This window comes from Cottoperca gobio, chromosome 12 (genome assembly GCF_900634415.1).
Source record: "Cottoperca gobio chromosome 12, fCotGob3.1, whole genome shotgun sequence".
Lineage (NCBI taxonomy): Eukaryota > Metazoa > Chordata > Actinopteri > Perciformes > Bovichtidae > Cottoperca > Cottoperca gobio.
Window position 1 is genome coordinate 5,912,711 of NC_041366.1, and position 20,460 is coordinate 5,933,170.

General features: G+C 37.8%; 2 protein-coding genes across 4 annotated transcripts in view; both read left to right on the plus strand.

The window, feature by feature from the left end:
• The first annotated feature begins 9,245 nt into the window (after positions 1-9,245).
• On the plus strand, positions 9,246-17,888 carry LOC115016670 (transmembrane protein 230-like). Its single transcript, XM_029444615.1, has 4 exons — positions 9,246-9,375; positions 12,971-13,067; positions 13,489-13,611; positions 17,036-17,888. Exons 2-4 carry the CDS (start codon positions 12,987-12,989, stop codon positions 17,174-17,176), a joined length of 345 nt encoding a protein of 114 aa, XP_029300475.1. The 5' UTR covers positions 9,246-9,375; positions 12,971-12,986; the 3' UTR covers positions 17,177-17,888.
• Positions 17,889-18,799: 911 nt separating this feature from the next.
• The window catches only part of igsf9a (immunoglobulin superfamily, member 9a), a 46,164-nt gene continuing 44,503 nt past the window's right edge, over positions 18,800-20,460 (plus strand). The window contains exon 1 of one of the 3 annotated variants that reach the window (XM_029444011.1): positions 18,800-19,068. The gene's annotated coding sequence lies outside the window, so the exon portion shown is untranslated. Of the gene's footprint in view, positions 19,069-19,105; positions 19,181-20,460 lie in introns of those variants that run through there. The other 2 variants (XM_029444010.1, XM_029444012.1) reach the window with 2 other exon arrangements.

The window sequence follows — 20,460 nt, forward strand, 5'->3', positions numbered from 1 at the left end:
ATGTATTGACAAATACTCTGAAGGGAGTTGGGAGGGGTCTGGTACATCACTAATACCTTAAGGATAACAAATTGGCTATTTCGTCTCTCAGGTTATTGTTTCAGGTTGAGTTATTTATGGCTTCTGCGATGGCTCTGTGACCTGACCACAGGTGTTTCAGATGCAGCTGAGGGCCCTGGCAGCAGTGTTTACTTTGATATTATTTTTTCACTCCTGTCTTGAATTTCAAGGTGATGCATTCATCTTCAAATGGCAGAGTTGTCTCATAAGTCTGCTGCCGCTGGGTGTATTGATCTAGCGTATGGATTGTTCTAGTCTACATTATGGGTGTATAGTGCAGCTTTCAGTGTTCATTTGGGGCTATCCTTATATTGTCTTTAGACTAGCCTCTTTCTTGTCCCCGTCTGAGCGTAAAAAGGTGATTTATTGTTTAGAATCTGTGGAATTTACATCAACATTTGGATCATTATGCAGAGCGTAAGCTGCCGTCGGTAAACTGATGTTTATTCCTGACTCTGAGAACAGTGGAAAGAAGCTGTGTATTTAGATTCATCTCATGGACACTGCTCATGTCCCACCGCCCCAGAGTGTTGTGAGGAACATAACAGTTTGTAGATGAATATTTGGTGCTGCATTTGATATTTTAAGATACTGTGCACGAGCACAGAGCTGGCTAATGCTTGTGTGACTTCTACCTGACTGCATTCAGTCAGAGCATACATTTTATATAGCACAAACAGGGCTCTGCAGAGGATTTAAAATTGCATTACATTTGTTCAGATACTACGTTTAAATATACAAAAAACATTCCAAGTTTTGCCCTTTATTACGAAAAAGACAATATTCCCACTAAGCTGTTTACATGGCTAATTAAAGGAGTGTTCCACTAAAATTCCCATTTACATGCAGCTGTCAGAAGAGGATTTAGTGCTATAGTTTTCCACCAATGGAGGAAAAGGTCGGTGTTCATGGTCATTGTGAGCATGTTAGCATGCTGATGTTAACATTTAGCTCAAAGCACCTCTCTGCCGAAGTACAGACTCGCAGCGCTGCTAGAATGGCTGTAGACTCCTAAGAGAAGAAAGTAAGTCCAGGATGTTGAAGAAATGTGATGGACATCCGGATATACTGTGAAAGCACGTCATTATAGGACTACACAAGAATGAACTTCCATATTTTGAAAATAAAAATAAATGACAACATGTTAATAGAACATTTTTGGTGGTCGAGAGCACTGTTACTAAGATACAGTCCACAGATTGTTTGCCCAACACAAGGAGAACAAGGAAAGGGAAGCTTCTGAATGGCTTACATACTGCTCTTAGATTCTTTTTGATTTTCCTGTGACGCGAGTGCTGACGCTCTTGAAAATCCCATGTTCACATTGTTTAAGTTTATTAACAGTACCTTAATTTCACTACTGCTGAAGTTTTTTGGTTGCCATCTCACCAACTCTTGGGTATGTGCCAGAGTATTTGGACACGGCCCAGCACCTGCCCTTATATAGTGTTTAGGGGTGTTACCTATGCTAATAATAAACAATTGGCCACACGTTTCCACTTTATGATCAAGGGATTCATCATTCAGCACACCTGGGTAAGAGCATATTTGGATAGTCAAGAATGTTTGGTGCATCTGGAGTTGGCTTCACTTGTTTTTTCTCTTAAAAGAAAATCAAGAGAAAATGGAAAAAATAAATAATGCAGTTTTAATATGCATTTGTATATTTGTAAATATTAAGTCGACCCTCATTAATATAGGGTAGACACAATATCAAAATAAACACCTCTCAGATTAACAAACCTAAACCTTATAACCTTTATGAAGGCAGGATTTATTGCAGGACGCTTGTATTAGACTCTATTACTTTTAGCTAGGTGGACCCAATAAACTGGCAATTAAGTGCAGCACTGCTGGTTTTGTACATATTGTACTTTTATTTCCTTTTGTAAAGTCAAATGACTAACTTATGGTTTGTATATAAAGAAATTAAAAACTATTGTGTATAACAACCTGATAAAGGCAGGATACCTGAAATAGCTTGAGGAATAAATCATAATATATTGGGGAAGAGTTGAGTTACTTGTTGAATTTTGATGGACTTGCCTCGATGTGCAAACAAACCAGCCCTTAACACTGGTCCCCATCCAGACACTTTATTAAAGCTTTTAAACTAATGCTATTAAGTACAGAATATTTTCAGTATCTGTTTAAAAATGTTAACTTATGACTAAACAAATGGCACTAAATATAAAAAATAAAACTTGTTATAAAACATCCTGTGCCAAGGAGACTCATCTTTAAGGAATGCGTCAAGTTTCTCTGTGTGAAGATCTAAGAAGCGTAAACGCTGAGAGGCAATTTTTGTTTTGGTCTTAAATCCTCTTCCTAAACGCGCCTGCTCATTTGCATAGGTCAGGAAGTTCTATCAGATGTAAACTATGAGGAGTTGTCTGTTCCTTGAAATGACAGCTTGACAGTTTTTTTCTTTTCAAAGTTTAGAGAATGACTCACAGACTTCAATAAGACACGTCTTTCTTCCTCCTCTTGCTATTCCCTACTCTCCCTTTCCTTGATCTGTGCGATTATTGAAGGTAAGGCAGTTTGCTTAGCTGTGATTTGCTGTTTGCAAACGGACACTCACACTGGTGCTTATGTAATAACAGAAAGTTTTGACTTTCTTGCCCTGAAATTGATCTATCGTCATTTATCCCCTGGGCAGGAGTGACTCTGATTGTGGTGTCCAGCTCCTGTCTGCACTTCTCTTGTTTATATTATGCCATCTTTCAAAAAATGAAATAAAATATATGAACTGTAAAGTAAACTCTTTTCACTTTAAATGTCAGGTTCCTCACCTTGGGCAGACAGACATCTCAGAGAGCCATGAGTGCACCGTATTGCTCCGGGCGTCCTCTCATAACTGATGTTCTCTCACATTCGCTGACATCAGACATCAGAAAGTGATTACATTTTGGGAAGAACCTACACTCTCCTTTCAGTGCCAGGGGGAATGCAAAACCGTGTGGCTGCAGCCTCCACTTGGCAAAGGGAAATACATTTCTTGTTATCAGCTTCAGCTGGTTAAACGTTAAATTATTCATAGGAAGGCTTGCCCTCATGAGATTAGTACCCCTAATTGTTCATCCAGTTTATTGCTTGAATGCAGGAGCGAGGCTGGCTGAACACCAGCACCCTGGATGATTTCATTAATGAGAAAAAGAAACAAGATGTTTAGAAAGTATTTACAGAGCTCCTTAAACTTTTAATATACTCAGCTAAGCAAAAATGGATGCCTCCAACTTTGCATGTTGGGAAAATTAAAGGGGAAATTAGACATACAGTTGGGAGAAGGGCGGCTGATCGTTGCTCCTCAGTTTTACTATAAAACACAGAATCTAGAGTATGTTCCCTTGTAAAAGTCAAATGACATACAGTAAATAAGAAATCATTTATTTATTTATTTTCCGTGTAAAATAAACTTCATGACCCAAAAGCCTTTTAAAACATTGTTATATAGCCATTGTATCTCTTTATTTTCTCCTACATTTTCAGTCAGCTACTGAAAATGTCAACGCATCTTTTGAAAAACATCAATGTCTCGGAGCTCTGATTTCAAGCTCCAGCAGACACATGAATATTCTATTATACTCCTCCACAATATGCAGATTTGTTTGCTTTCTCAATGCATTCTTAAATGAGCCAATATACCATGTATTACTGTCTAATATGGCGTTTTCCAATCTTTATTCTGTCATAATTAAAATCCTCGGGCATGTCACTTTATACAATTACATTCTACAATTTCTGTCGGAAATATTACCAAAACATCACAGTTGTGTTTGGTTTCTGTACAAATAAACAATTTCTTATACGGTTCACTGTGAAGGTTCAGCTTGTTGCTATAAAAAGGAAACTGGTATCCTGGCTGCATCTGATGACCAGCACATATGGAGCTCTTGGTTAACCTCCCCGAGGCTTTTCCTGTGAGTCAGCCTCGAAAAAGCTCAGCGCACGGGGTCGTGTAGAGGGGAGCGAGCGATACTGCAGTTGCTAATTATATTTTTGCCTCAATGCCAAACGCCTGCAAGAAGCTTCCAAGTGTTTAAAAAAAAAACTGCATTAATGAATATTTGTGTATAAATATTGGAGCAAATGACTAGAAAAATGTGTAAGGGGTCACTCATGCCAAACCTACAGAGAATCTCCTAAATCTGCTTTTAGCCCCTTTTAGTTCACTAGGTGTGAAAGAGGGTGCTCTTCTAGAGGCCAAACTCCAATTTATGCAGCTTAAAACAATAATAAAATACAGAGTTTGGTGGTGAATGAAGTTGTGTGGGATCCTGGGAGATGTTGTCTTCACCCTTATTGTTGTCATTGCAGTCAGCTTCTCCCGGATTAATGTGTTCATAGTTCAGGAGCTGAATTATCCACAGAGGTCTCCTCCTCTCCAGAACAAACTGAGCAGGTGATTCAATTCAATAAAAACACTGAATAAAGCTGTTCCAAATTAAAAAATCAATATTTCTCTGACACTGTTTGGCTGCTCCTAACACTCAGCTTGTTTCTCTTTTAATTTAAGATCCACTAAAATCCTTCCCAGGCTGAAAACTGGATAGAATGTCAATTTATGACATCTTATGGCAGACAACCACAACGCTGACACTTGCACAAAGGGGATACGGCGACATTACAGGCTACCAAATGAAACCCAACGTTGCCTTGCTTAAAGTAATAATAAATAGTCGGAAACATTTGGAACTCTACAAAATACATAACATAGGTCTGATCGTTGTTAGGCATTGTGATGCAGAAATGTTACATATCCCTCTAATATCTCACCTATTAACCCAATAGCATAAAACAACGCTTTATATGGTGATGTACAGTTTTCAACACCTGTTACTATGAGAGGAATGCCTTCATTGTTCCAGCGTTCTCAGCAGCCTGTGTATTGTCCTGACATGCTGTCACACAGGAAGCAGGGAAAGTGACACATCTCTGTGCAGCCTCCTGAGCCCACAGTTCCTTTTTTAAGACTGATGGTGCACTTACATCCATCAAATGTGTGACACACTGTTTTCCTTCCCTCTGTAGAAACAAGGTAGGCAGTTCAAAGAAATGATGTCAATCCTAATTTGATTTCATGTGCTGGGCAGGACTCTGAAGAGATGCTGGTGAATGCCTGTGATACCATGGGGTCCAATTAATCATGGAATGCACTTAGAAATGGGTAAATGGAATTTGAAATGAGCACTTTTGTTTCATTAACTTATAGAGCCTCTGGGGTTGACAGAAACACATGATGAATTCATCAACAGACTAGGCGAAAAGAGGAAAAACCTCAATGGGAAATGAAATGGAAAGAGGGCCCATGGCATGCTAATGGCTGGGACTTGTTTGAGCCATCTTGAGGAATGTCCTATTAATTACTGCAAATACTGTGGTGGCAACATTTATTTGACAAAGCAACAGCTTCTGTCAACACATACATGTTTACTATGAATCATCAAATGATCTGTTTTCTCCTCTTATTCACTTTCACATTTTCACATTAAAGGATTTATTAGATGTTTAGCTTTGAGATGTGATAATGATACTTTAGTGATTTTTATCAACATGACCCCAAGTTCCATAACGTTTATCATTTATAATGTAAGGATTATTATTATTATTATTTTCTCTGAATATATTCACATGATACAAGTGTAGATGCAAATAACTGCTACATACTAAAAATAATCTAATTTTAATCCACCACTACTCAAAATAAAATAAATTCAATGTTGTAAACATAATAAATATGAATGAATGCACCAAACGGAATCTACATACACTATGGACATGCATGCACATATTTTCATAAATGCAACGTGTCTGCAGAAATGCAACCAAAAATAATTTTGCACACACATGTCATGTGCACAGATACATAAATCTGCAGTATCAGCACATACTCTCAGTTAAGATAGTCCAGCTAAAGTTAATGTCAAATACATACATATATAAACAGCCCAGCAATAAATACTACCTTCATGAAGATTATATTATTCAATGCTTGTCCAATAATTTCTGACTACATATTATTAAAGTGTCATGAGGCAATTGATAGATGGTCACTGCATGCAAAATGTGTACCTCAACATTTGTGGTCCATTTGATTGCATCTGTTTTATTCAATGCACCTGGCTGGCTATTAAATAATATAAAAGGTTTGGGGATTAAAAAATAAATAAATAATATAAATATATTTATACTGTATACATATTTATATATATATATGACCAGAGATGTAAGTAAAACTGTGTAAACTTTAGTTCTCTAGTTTGCTCCCTGACTTTAATAGTATTCAGACATTTCTCAGTTGTGGAGGGTTCTGGTGCTGCATTTTGATTTAATATATAAAGAATGAAATGCTGCTGATAAGTCATCTGGAGTGTACGCTGTATATCATTCTCTCAGTATTGGCTTGAATGATGGTTATGATATAAAGCTTTTCCCATTTTTTTCTATATGACTTGCCTGGGGCATCTGTATTTCTCACAATGATCAAAGTAGTGTATTCTTAACTGTGATGTCTTATTTATGATCGTATAGAGATCCTATTTGAGCACAGTATCTCCTCCACAAAGGGACCTGGTTTCCTGCCATTAGTAGAAAAAGACAGTTGAGGCTACAGGCTCAAACTGTTTGTTCCCATCCAGTTATACGCTTTGTATTCTTATTACTGCCGGAGGCTTTCCAGAATGGTGTTTATGTGGTTGTGGGGGAGTTATTTGGATTTGTCCATGTGAAAACAGGATGTTCACTCTGATTAATATGTTTTGGATATTCATCAAACAGGTTGTGACATCCAATATGTCATTATCTAAGAAGCAGATGTGATTATTAATAGAGACAATAACAATAATTATTATTATTTATTATCTTCTCATGCTACTTTCACTATATCTCAGAGGGAAATATTGTGCTCTTCACTTCCTTCATTTGACAGTTTTACAACTTTACAAATTAAGATTTGTGCGTAAGAAAATGTTCAAGAACAGCACAACACAAAGTCAATTCATTGGCAAATGTTTTGACAATAGTTTAACTTAAGTCACTTTTCATGTTAAAACATTTGAACATTTAAAACATGGTTCCAGCTTCTCAAGATTTGCTGCTTTTCCTTTGAATAACTTTAGTGTATTAGTAATAATGTTGAGTTTTGGACTCTTGGTTGGACAAAACAAACATTGTGAGGTTGTCACGTAGGGCTCTGGGTCATTGTGACGGCTTTTCTCACTATTTTCTGAAGTTTTACAAATCAATAGATCCATTAATGGAGAAAATAATCAGCAGATTAATCCATAATGAAAATAGTCATTATTGCAGTCCTATACCAAATCATTCAAAATGAGCTCCACCTCAACCAACTACTGTACAACAGTACAAAGTACAATGCTTTACATTATTGTATGAGTAATGATAATATAAATGATATAATACATAATAGTACAGTCAAAGGGGACATTTTCCTTATTATATGTAAATAATTGTACTTAATTAACTATTTAAACGTCTTTTACTTGTAGTGGAGTATTTTTACAGTGTGGTATACTTTTAATAAATTAGGGAATTTGAATACTTCCACCACCACTGGGTATCACTGTGCCAAAGTGCAGCCTCAGAGAGGTGCTGGTACATGTGTCACACATCTATTGTTATATATTAACATACATAACAAATGACTTGAGCTAAGATGCCTAAGTACCTGGAGCACTTACAGTATGTCTGTGATGCAGCTTCATGGCTTGTCTGTAAAAAGTATTGTATCAGGGTTTCCTGAACTGTGTGAACTCTCCTCCTCTTCCGATCTGATTCTGAAGAAAGGTTGCCTGGTGGGGGATGGCTAATACTCTGCAAAGGCTGTTAAGATTAGTTTAGCAGCGAAGCAATTATTAGTAATATTTTTCCCCAGTTCATTTGATTGGAACATTCTGCATTTCTTAAATCGATAAATGCTCATAGCGTTTTAAAATCTAAATGCCTCTAACAATGCTGATTGATTCTCAGCTGACACTCAATTTCAAGTGGAGATTGTTGCTTTATGGAAATGTCGCAGTGCAAAAAATGTAAAGTAGATCTGGTGGAAATACCTCACACATAATGTGTTTAATAATGTGACTGATGATCATGACAGGCAATCCACTTCCAGAAAAAAGATCCTTCAGTTTGAGCTTTCTACAAAGTACTTGGTCATTTACTTTCCACTTAACCAAACAGATGCTGAGGTAATCAGCAAATAGGGTGGAATGTGATTACATAGAGGAGTATGAGAGATAAAAGAGAGCTTACAAAGTATGGTATGAAGCTGCAATGTAACGTTAACAAAGAGAAAAATAGCATTGACAAACCCAAGGATGATGTGTTTTTTGAGGACTGCATGCCTGGAATTTTGAGTGGAGGGTGAGATTGCCTATTCTTTATCGACACATGTTAGTGGGCTTAAATAAATCTAAGACAAAACACACACAACAAGCTAGGACATCATGCAATTGTTTATGATTAGGGTCTTGTAAAAAGAAAGAAAGAAAAAAAATGTCTTTGCTGCAATGTTCTGTAATTCACTGAAGGACATGTGACACAATGCTGCTTTTTCACACATTCGGGAACACCTGTGAAAGATAAAGGAGAGGAACGTAACCAAGGTAAGGACAAAGAAGAAGAAAACGTTATTGGACAATGGAAGAAAGTCTCACAGAAATGTCTGTTTGTTTTATTGATGTAACAGTATAGGCTCCTTTTTTCTTCCTGTGTTACTCTTGTAGTTTTGGAATAAAGTATTTGATCACCTTAATTTGTTTGTAGAATGTAACAAAGTATACATTCTAGCCAATTTATTTATGTACTTTCAGATTAAGAATTAAGATTCTTAATAATAATATAAAATAAATGTATAGTAAATGAAGATGTACTACCCAACAGTCTATATACATTCATTCAAATTAGCCTCGAACTGATATAACATTTAATTACTTTCATGATCATTAACAATAACAATCCAATAATAATAATAATACTGTACTGTTATTCAGGTGAATTTTTAAGTAATGGATTTTTACTTGTAATTGAATATTTTTACGATGTGGTATTGGATAATAATAATAATAATAATAATTATGTATTATTTTTAGGATATGGATGGACAAATTGGACATGAAGCCTGTGTTTTTCAACAGACCAAGAAACAGGATATTATGTGCGCATGCGTACTGCTTAGTAATAAGGAGGTTGACGTATATTTCCAATGGATGTATTTCCAAACTATGATGTGGCACCGTAGAGAAGCGGTCTGCGCTAGATAACAACATTGACGGTGTTATACTTTGAGTGAAGGTAGGAGAGGAAGGACGAGTTTTACATCAGTAGTTGCGTATGTAACGGGTTACGTTAGCTAGCTTCTAATAGCGTAACTTCTAAGAAGCTAACGCTCCAGCTAATTATGTACGAGAGACATAAACAACCAAAGCAGGTTGACTACAGTAACATGTTCACAGCACATCTTCATTTCCACTTTGTTTGCTGGACTAAAGCCTCAGCTACGTAATCGTATTAATGCACAGAAGCTACGTATATATGTTTGGCAGTAATTAGCCATAGCCTACGTGATTTAACGAGATTACATGTGAAGGATTGGGAATTTAAATTGACACTGGATGTTATAACTATGTTCGTTTACTTTCTTTTACTTTTAATGTCTTATAGTATACAACTTTATGTGAAGACACAGTAATACACGGTACAATTGCAGGAAAGTAAAAAGAGAAAGAAAAAGCATCTTGCAGTAGTACTCCTTATTTTACACAGACACTACACATGTAATTCACAAAGAATAGAGTGGTGAAGTAAAATGTTTAGGTACAATACAAGTATACAAAGTGCCATCATGCATTAAACCCGTTTTAACGGACCAGAGTAGTCCTGGTTTTAGATGTAATGTAACGTTACTGAGTACATAAGCCCACAGATCCCAGTACAACCCCTCCCCAAGTTTTGAAAATGTTTCCTATCTCATTATTTCCAGAAAGGTTGGTTCAAGGGGTATAGTTCTGGTGTGGAAATACAAAAGATCTGCATTATGCAATAATTATTTAAAAACTGACACACCATAGGCCTATACTGTATGTGTGTGCAATCGTGACTATAAGAGACACAAGCATGACAAAACATATAATAAATGTATGTTCATATGCAAAGCATGCAAATTGTACATTTATTTATTTATATATATATATATATATATATATATATATACACAAAAAGTACACGTATATACATAACAAAAGCACAATGAAATGTGTAAACAGTAGGACAATAGTGCAAAGGTTGCTGGAATACGTTTGAAAGTATTAATGTCAGGTTTCTTTATATACATGTGGTAGGTGGATATGACTGTGTATACACTTAGATTTAAGTTTTACAGTGATGCTATTTACATGTTAAAAACAGTATTTAACTTATACATATATAACTTACATGTACCGTGGATGTTAGTGTTCCAGGGTTATTGCACAGGGATTGTTCCTGACTCTATGTGACTGATGTCAAATGTTGATCACAGTGTCAAAACAGTTTTGTGTCTGGCTGTTTTGGCGTACAGTGTTCTGTAGCGCCTACCAGAGTGGAGAAGTTGGTTTAGTCCAGGGTGTGATGTCTGCAGTGATGTTTCCTGCCTGTGTTCAGGCTCTAGAGATGTATAAGTCCTGATTGGAGGGCAGGGTGGCACCATACTGTCCTTTGTAGTCTGTTCCTGTCCTGCTTGGTGGCTGATCCAAACCACACAGTGATGGATGTGCAGAGAACAGACTGAATAATTGCACTGTAAAATTGGATCAGTAGCTCCTGAGGCAGATTGAACTTCCTGAGCTGGCACAGGAAGCACACCCTCTGCGGGGCTTTTTCCTGATCGTGTCTATATTGGGCGTCAATTTTAGGTCCTGGGAGGTGGTGGAGTCCTGAAACCTGAAAGCTTCCACAGTAGACACAGTGCTGTCTGCTAGTCTGTCTGATGGTCTGCTGCTGGTGATGGGGGAACATTTGGGGGCAACCTGAAGTCCACATTTTTAAAAGTGTTGAGCTCCTGGTTGTTGCGAGATGTCCAGCTGTTCCCTCTCCACACCAATGCAGGGACTGTTTTTCAGGTTTTGGGCTGAGCATCTCTTTGCTACTCTGATCTCTTTTGCCAGTGTGTTTCTGGCCTGGTTGTACAGGATCCTGTCCCCACCTCTGTCAGCCTCTTCCTTGGCCTGACGAAGCTGCCTGAGTTTTTTTTTATTGCTTTAGCCCAGGGTTTATTCTTGTTGTATGTGCAGCAGCAGCACAACACTCACAGTCACAGCAGTCAAAGGAAGCCTGTAACTCCAGCGTTGTGTCGTTGGTCCATGGCACAGTTTTGACAACAGGCTTAGCAGATTTTAGTTTCTGCCTGTACAGACAGGGGAACGTGATGGGAGATGTTGGAGCAACGTGTTAGACAGCGCTCTCAGCCACCATCATCAACAACTAATGAGGGAAATTCCTTTGGAAGAATGCTGCTCTTCAGGAAAGCAGTCCTGTCGAAAAGTATTTGCACAAAAAGTCTGAATCTCCCTCTGAAATCCATCCAGATGAATACTAATGAGTACTCTCACATATTTGTAGTTTTATCTCTCATTCAGAGCTGCATGTTTTTCTCAGAAAATGTGGTGACTTCCAGAAATGGTCTCCCAAACACTTTCCTCCTATTTGTTTTTGCTAAATCCACAGTATTCTCTTTTTGCAGTAAGTGTAACTTCACAACAACTCTCACCTGGAGCGTTCTTCATCAGAGAGGCTCTGTGGTAAATTGATGTGACAGCTTCCTGCAAAACTACAGAATGTTTCTGTAAGCTCTTCCATACTCAAACAGGAATAACAGTTTTTATTCATGGGTTTAGTTTCCCGTTTGGGGCGCTCAAGTGCAAGTATTCACCGAGCCAAAAGCTCCCAACATAAACACAACTTAGGCCTTGAGAAAGATCGGATCACATGTGTAGACACACTCCTCTGAGTCCCTTTGGGGCAGATCAATGGGCTATTTTTATTGTTTCGTTCTTCTGTTTGTGTGTGGATGACACATCAGATGGAGCGATGATAATCTGGTAAATCTAGGAGTCTTTTTATTAAAGCTGACTGGAAGGTGTGGATTGAATACAAGAAAACGTTCTCATTCAGGCGGTGTTCTTGGCAGGTTTTGTAGAAAAACAAGTTTTGTGGAAAAACAGAAAGATCAAAAGTTCACCAAAGCACTCAGACGGTCTGCTGCAAACATCTCATTTGACTAATTAACACTTTAAACAGAGACAGTCAGTGACCTTGCCCTTGTTTCAACAGTGAAAGTGGATGTTGGAAATGCAAAAAAAAAAGTTGTTTCAGACGGTAAATAAAGAGGTCAGTTCAGTGTTTATATTCTCAAACTGCTTAATTACGTCTGTCGGACATTTTCACTTGGGGCACCTTTTTAAAAAGTGTAATGTAGGTTTACAAAACTAATTTAAGCAGGTTTGTTTTGCAATATGGGCTACTGTGTGTCATCAGACGATACACGTTTATCTACTATGATAGATTTGGACTTCACCTACCTAAGATTTCAAATCAATAAGCAGCACAGTATATTGTTGAGTACAATTTCACAGATGGAAGATTACTATGGAGATATTATGAAGAGGGATGCAGGATATGGATGTTTTTCAGCTGATAACTGATAATTACCTGCTACTTCTTGCCAATACCCATAAGATAACAGATCATTTCACATTGTTGTATTTAGAAGTTGAGAACTTGTTGTTTATGCACACTGAGGGTAAGAAAAGCTGAGGTATAATAATATATAATAATGTAACTGTATCGGCCTGATTTATATCGTGCATCCCTATTTATGAATTGTGCCCCTTCTGTGTCTCTTTCCAAACAGCTCCTAATGAAGCAACATGTTGGGTGCTGGAGTATCCAACAACAAGGTCAAGTATTCACGGCTGGCTGCTGATGAAGACGGTTACATAGACTTACAGGTGACGTGCTCTTCTTCTCTGACATTGTTTGTCATGTCTCGTGCCGCTCTATGGTTTGTTCAGGAGCCTGGTAAATATTAGCCTTTTATTACCACAAATTCATTTGAGGTAAATCCCAATTAATGCCTTTCTGGAAATGTGCCAAAGCTTTCTGTGATACCAGAGGAGATCAGAGTAGCTGCCTGCTAAATAACAAGTCTGATTCAACTTTGTGTTTTTCTTCTGTGTCTGTTTGTTAGGGATTAACACAGGCTTTTGTTTTGTTATAATGAAAGTAAAGCATGTACTTCTTTAAGCACAACGTTGATGCTGCACTGAACCTAAGCTACGCTATCTGCTATTATTAACTATAATGATGGAAAACAAACACTTCACTAAGTTTAATGTCTTGTACTTTGTCTAACAATTGAACACTTTACAGTTCAAGAAAAGCCCGACAAAGGTCCCATACAAGGCGATTGCACTGGCAATATTCCTGTTTTTGATTGGCTCCTTACTGATAATCTTCGGGGCTCTTCTTCTGTCGGGAACCATTAAGGTCGAGGTGAGTTTGGTGAATGTGATGGAATCTGTTCAAATGGCAAACTACATTGCTGGGTCTATGATTGGACTGTAGTGGAACTGTGTCCCCGGTATATACATTTGAATACAATTTCTTGTTCTATTGCCAAAGAGCTTATTGTGAAGCGTGTCACATTCTCTCACAGTGTTTGGGTTCCTTAAAACTGACAGTAAATACCCTGTCAGGCTTGTTCTCCTGAAAATCCATTTGTGACAAAAATGTTTGTGTCTGAGTTGCCTGCCTCCTGTCTGTCTCAGTGTAATTCCTGCTCGCAAGATATCTCTCTTTTTATGTTGCTCCTCTATGTCAACTAGCTTTTTATTTACCTTTTTATAGCTTGTGTCCAAAATATGTCTCCAAACATCTCTCAGGACAGTTAATAAATGAATAAAGTCTTCAGGTCACCTTGGCTGCATCTTGATGTTAAAAGAACATGATGGAAATACACTTATTTGCTTTCTTGCTAAGATTTCAATGAGAACATTGATACCACTCTCATGCCTGTACTCCTTATACGAAGCTATGGCCAGCTATGGTTAGCTTAGCATAAAGGCTGGAACCTGTATGAAAACCGAAGAGGTTTGTCTGGCAGTTAGGTGGCAGCTTTGCTAGGTGCAGTAACGGTGGATTGTATTACCTTTGGACTGAGCCAGGCTCGCTGTTTCCCCATCTTCAGACAACTGGCTGCTGCTGTTAGCTTCATATTAACCATAAAGTGGGGCTGTACTGAATAGTTCCAAACTGCAAAGCTTCAATCATAAAGTTGACATTCAATTTCCAAATCAACATAAGAATTCTATTCATTGTGTTTAAAGTCGGTAACTGCACAGTTGAAGATAAAGATCATGGAATCTAATTCTACCAATAGTATGATACTAATAATATTAGTGTAGCCATATCTTTATCTTCAATACACTAATATTATTAGTATTATACTATTGGTAGAATTAGATTCCAGTGGTGGCTGCGTAAGATTTATCTAAACATTTCCAAGTCCAAACGTCCAAACTTATTGAAACCCGAGAGATGTAATCATTTCCAAACTTCACAACATCTTTTTATCGAACAAAATGTTTCGATACGTTTGTTGGCTTTTAGCCTTTTTCAATAACAACATTTTCACTGTGGTCAAAAACCTCTTTGCTCTCTCGCTTGCTTCACACATTTAGGCACTGACGACATTTATTCATTAAAATAAGTTGATTTCATAAAAAAACTGGGGACGGGTATCGTTTGTATCGATACTAGTGCTGATACAACACCTGCGTTTCAGTACCAAGACTTTGCTCCATGCAAACATTTAGGGAATATAAAAACATGTTTCTACAAAAGTGATGACCAGATTAAATGTTGACTAAACATAAGCAGCCAAACCAGCAAATAGTCTGAATTAAATATCCTAAAATCTGCAACATTTAGATTTCGATCAGGAAGTCTGATCTGCTTGACCGTTTTCAACACTTGGTGCTACAGTGTGAAAACATGTCAGTCGGTACCAGAAAAGTATTGCGACGTAATACTCAGCCCTAGCTTTCACAGATCTGGAGAGCCAACACAGCCTCCAAAATGTCAAACTCATGCAGTAATTAAAACCCTCCTGTTGAGTAAATCTGATTTTTAAATAGCTCTAATTGAGAAGTTATCCTGGCATCTTATTGCCCTGCTGCCGTGCTTCTCCTGGCGCTGATTGTTTTGTGTGTGTTTGAATACAACTGATGATTTTGATATGTTATACCTTGGAGTGCCAACTTTGGTACATCCCCTGCTGTGCTTTCTGCTTCCTAAAATAATAACTCAATGTGGAATATAACTGCAAATATTATATTTGTAATAATCAGTAGGAGGTTGATGTGAATGTTTTTTCCAGTCTGCAGATTTGTATTTGCAGAAGATTTGGTCTGACATGAAGGCAGCATCAGAGTTTTTGAGCCGTCGACTTGCCAATTAGCCCACGCGAGTTGAAATAGCATATCTAATACCACTTAATTACACAAGATTCAAGCAAGGGAGGAAGGAAATATGGAAGGACCTTTTGAAAGGAATGAATCAACTGGGTTTTGGTTTCAGCTTTGGAGAGTGTGTGAGTGTCTGCGCTGTCAAGGTCTTCAGCAAACAGTTTGAACAGTCAATTAGTCGCAGTGGCAAATAACACAAAGACATTGACGTTATTATGTATATGTATATACATATACATAACATTAACATTTTAATATTATTTTAGAAATATTTAAAAAAATCTTAACACAACACTGACTAGCTTTTTCCAGAGCTTTCATCAGCATCGCCTGGTCTTCATTATTAAAGGGAGTTTGCTCAGTTCTCGTGTAGATAGCTCAGTGAGTGATGACAACTGAGCATACTCCATCAGATGTTGCAGATTATGAGATGTTGAAATCCAAGATTTATGTTTGTCAAACTACAAAAACACTTCTCCTGTTTGTTCTTGTAGTTTGGGTGAATTGACTCAAAGAAATCCTCAAATATATCTCAATAGAAACGGTATATATGGCATTTACAATATGATGTTTAAAATGCTTACAACCACAATAACATGATGCATGTATCAGCCTTTTGGACATCATCCTGGATTCATCCTTTCTTTTTCTCTTTTTTTCAACACAACATCATTTCTGTCACATTGATGTATTGTTGTATTTGTACTATGTTGTTTATCCTGTACACACGTCATCTATTGCACGTCTGTCCGTCCTGGGAGAGGGATCCCTCCTCAGTTGCTCTCCCTGAGGTTTCTTCCATTTCCCCCCCTTTAATTGTGGGGTACTTTTAGGAAGTTTTTCCTTGTGCGGTGCGAGGGTCTAAGGACAGAGGGTGTCGCAACCTGTACAGTCTGTAAAGCACTGAGACAAATATATAATTTGTGATATTGGGCTATACAAATACATTTGATTTGATTTGATTTGATTTGATTTGGTGTATCTATTGCCATGGCCCATCCAGCAGTGCAGTGGGTTACAGTGACTCAGTGCACAAGACTGCCATCTGGTGGTGAAATTAAATTCTTTCCTTAGCGTTGATGAGGACTACCTGCCTGTGCCTCGTGGTTGTTAGCCGCCGCCTGTGTGAGATGACTAATGATTTACATGAAACCAGATCTCAGACAGATGAAGTCATCCCCTCTGTGTGCCTTCTGCTCACCCTTTTCATCCAGAGCCTGTTTATGGGGCTGGCAGGCACACATGGAGATAAGCATGTTAAAGCCTGATTAGTGCATTAAGGAGTCTGTGATGCTTCTTTACGCATCTCATTACCAAGTAGGGTATTGATGTTTGTGAGTAAATAAGGATCTGATTCACACCTAAAGTAGACCAAGCTTTTAAACATAAAGACATGTTTACTTGTTCTCACCCCCAACTCCATGTTCTGCTCTTCTTTGTAATGTTTTCAGAACCCAGACCGCACCATTCCTGTCATCATCATAGGGCTGCTCGTTTTCCTCCCTGGATTTTACCATTTGAGAATCGCCTACTACGCCGCAAAGGGTTACCGGGGTTACTCCTACGACGACATCCCAGATTTTGGCGACTGACCCCTCCACTCGCCACTGCTGTATACCCTGAGACTGTTGCCTGCTGTTTACTTTCTTATGTATGTAGCTAATAATGCAAAACTGTATCACTGGAGACACGTGTTTTGCTGTTTTTTATGATTCTTATGATTTATTTGACGCTCTGTGTTGTATTGGCCTCCACGCAAAAGCTGGACGAACCTTAGAGGCTTTATATATTCAACTTTATTTACAAAGAAGCAAACACTTAACGAGTAGAGGACCACTGTCCACATGTCGCTGTTGTACATTACTCACCACTCATTCAAGAAGCAAAACACCTTGGATGAGTGGTGAAACATTTTCAGAGACTACACAGAGGCCTTTGAACTTACCGCTGCTGGGACGTCCTGGGTGACTGAGAAGGTTTGTGTTCTTTGCACAGTTGCACAGCTGTTTCATAGTGTATCTTAAACAAATATTTATTTGTGACTGTAGTCTTAAAGTCTTAATGATTTAATGCAGAGCTCAGGGGGACTGTATTTCTCCTGAAAGATTGTATTTGCAATGCTATCCAAAAATGGATTACCCTGTTGAAGTACAGTATATTTTTTGACTGAAATGTATTACTTTCTGTATGAAGTATTGCCGTTGGTGCATATTCAATTGATTTTGAATATCAAAGAAAGATGTATTTTTTACATGCATTGCTTGATTTAAAAAAATAAAATAAAAGTAGAAATCTGATCTAGAAGTTTTGTTTGTGTGACTCATGATTGCAGTCAAGTTCATTCTCTGGAAAGACAAGACAGATAAAATGTCAAATTAAAACATTTATGAAACAAAGATGTTTACTTTTATTTATGGGGTATTACAACACCTTTTGGTAACACAACACCAAAAGTTAAAAAAATAAAAAGTTGCAGAAGTACAGATCAATTAAAAGACCTGGAACGTCCTTCCTTGAAACATAAATATTGAATAGATAGTAAGAAAAGCAAATAAATCACGCCAATCCTTTAAAAAAAATGTTTTATCTGCTGTACAGTCGGTTTAAACTTGTTTTTGGTTCTTTATTATTTACACAAAAGAAAAAAGTGAAGGTTTTCATTTGGGGAGAATTTCTCACTTTATACCAGGAATCTCATCAACCACCACCGAACAGTATGAAAGGCTCACAAGGTTCAGTTTCTTAAACACTTTTTGGAAGGGTGGAGGAGGATCTATAAATAATACCAGAAGCCACTGTTTTCCCTTCATTAGTAAGTGAATAAGTTATCCTCTGTGTAATGTGATGCATGTTTATTCTGACTCATTGTTACTTTTTCGTTCTGGTTTGGCCACCAACATCAGGTAAAGGACACCCTCTTGTGGTTACCACTAAACTGGGTGCCACCATTAAGTGGGATTAAGGGCTAAAAAAAAAAAATCTCCTTTTCATCCTCTGCCTGCACAAACAAACCCATAGTAAATCTGCATTGGTTTGAATATTAAAGGGCTTAAAGGGCTAACTTCTGTTTAATGTAGTTGGAGTCTTTTGAACACAGCGACAAAACAGCAGCAGCAAGAGGAAGGAGGGGAAGAGAGAGGACGAGAGGGGAGGGGGGGGGGGGAGTTGGACTCTCGGCGAGGGAGCAGCAAAGTGGGTCGATGCTTCACTGTCACCTGTACGTGAAATCAACACCTGTTGCCGGAGGGTTTTAAAAAGAAAACGCTCATATTTCAGGTAGTTTTCAACGCCACAAGAGATCAAGGCCTGCTTATAGTCGGCAAGATAGTGACCTGGAGCTCCACACGGAACCAACTGAGGCACACGCAGGACTCAAAGGGATTTAGGAAGGATGTGTTTTTAAAAGGAAATCTCACAGCGGCCGCACACCGGTAACCGAGCTACAGGTAGGATCTGTCAAGGAAAAAACCCACAGCAGTTAAAAGTGAGTCTGACTTCCAGCTGCTTTTGAAAGGATGAGAAATTAATGTTCTGAGCCCATACTGGGGAGTACGAGTTTTCCTCTCAATCCTCCGAACAGTGTCATGCATTTAAACGTGAGTAATTAAGTTTTTATGGGGTCTTTTTTATTATATATTATATATTATGTGGATTGTAAAATTGGCAGAAAGTTTGTGGAGCTTGAACTCAGCAGCAGTCACTTCTCACGAGAAAAAGATATTCAACTAGAGTCTGTGTTATTAATTTGTAATGCTTCTGTAGACCTATATTGTTCATTGTTTTTATTTGGTTATATTGGTGAGAATACCTTTTTTTAAACTGATTAAACCTTTTTGCTTAAAAAAAGCTGTCAAAAATAATGCTGGGTCTATACAATCCATTAAAAATCATATCCAGGGTTCCAAAAATGCAAGATTATAGGTGCATGCAATTTCATTAAAATCATAAAAGTGTTTGAAATAACTTTTTATTCAGTACTTTCAATGGTGCATGGTTCAAAGAGGAACCGATAAGTCTTTCCTTCTGTATCCTATTCAGTATTGAACAAGGAAGGAGATGGATAGCATTTCTTACAGATATAGATAAAGTAGGGAATAACTAGCAACCTAACAATATGTAGAGCCATACACCGAATATGGAATCTCATCTCTTTTGTGCTGTTGACTTTGAATTGAGGCCAGAGTTGCTCTTTATTTCACAGATTATGAAAGAAATATTTTTTTAACTTCCCCCAGACTAGGCTCATTTAATCATTTCAAATTCCATTTTGTTTGATTGCGTCTGTTAATGTGCCAGATGGGTGCAGTCTCCCACAATATAACATTTTCCATAAAGGTTACATCATCAGAGGGAGGCGAGTGGAAATAACTTTATTTTGAAGGAGAAAGACTTGACTGACATCACCTGAATTATATGGATGCAGTAAACATTTCAAGTGTTATACTTAAAGCAGACTGAAGTAGATGCAAATTATTACCTGCAAAGCACTATTAAGCCCATACCAGTGTTTTTGCATGCTGAATCCCAGTGCATTACTCGTGACTTGGTGCCTGTTTAAAGGAGACATTATGATAATTCTGATGGATTATCCGAGTCCAGAAAGTATGTGCAAAACTATAATGGCATGATTGGAAACCAACAACTGTACGAATGTTTGAATTCAGTAACAGTGATGTAAAAGTGGTAAGGTACTTTTTCAAAGCCCCTGACATCATGTCCTGTGTTCCAATACCCATACTACCATACTATGTGTATGTCCCAATTGCAAGGGCAGCTGCAGTATGTACTAAAAGTAAAAAGAAAAAGTATGCAGTTTGGAACACAGCCTTGATACCAAAGGTCCAATAATTTCTTTATACCATTGATAGTCATGACT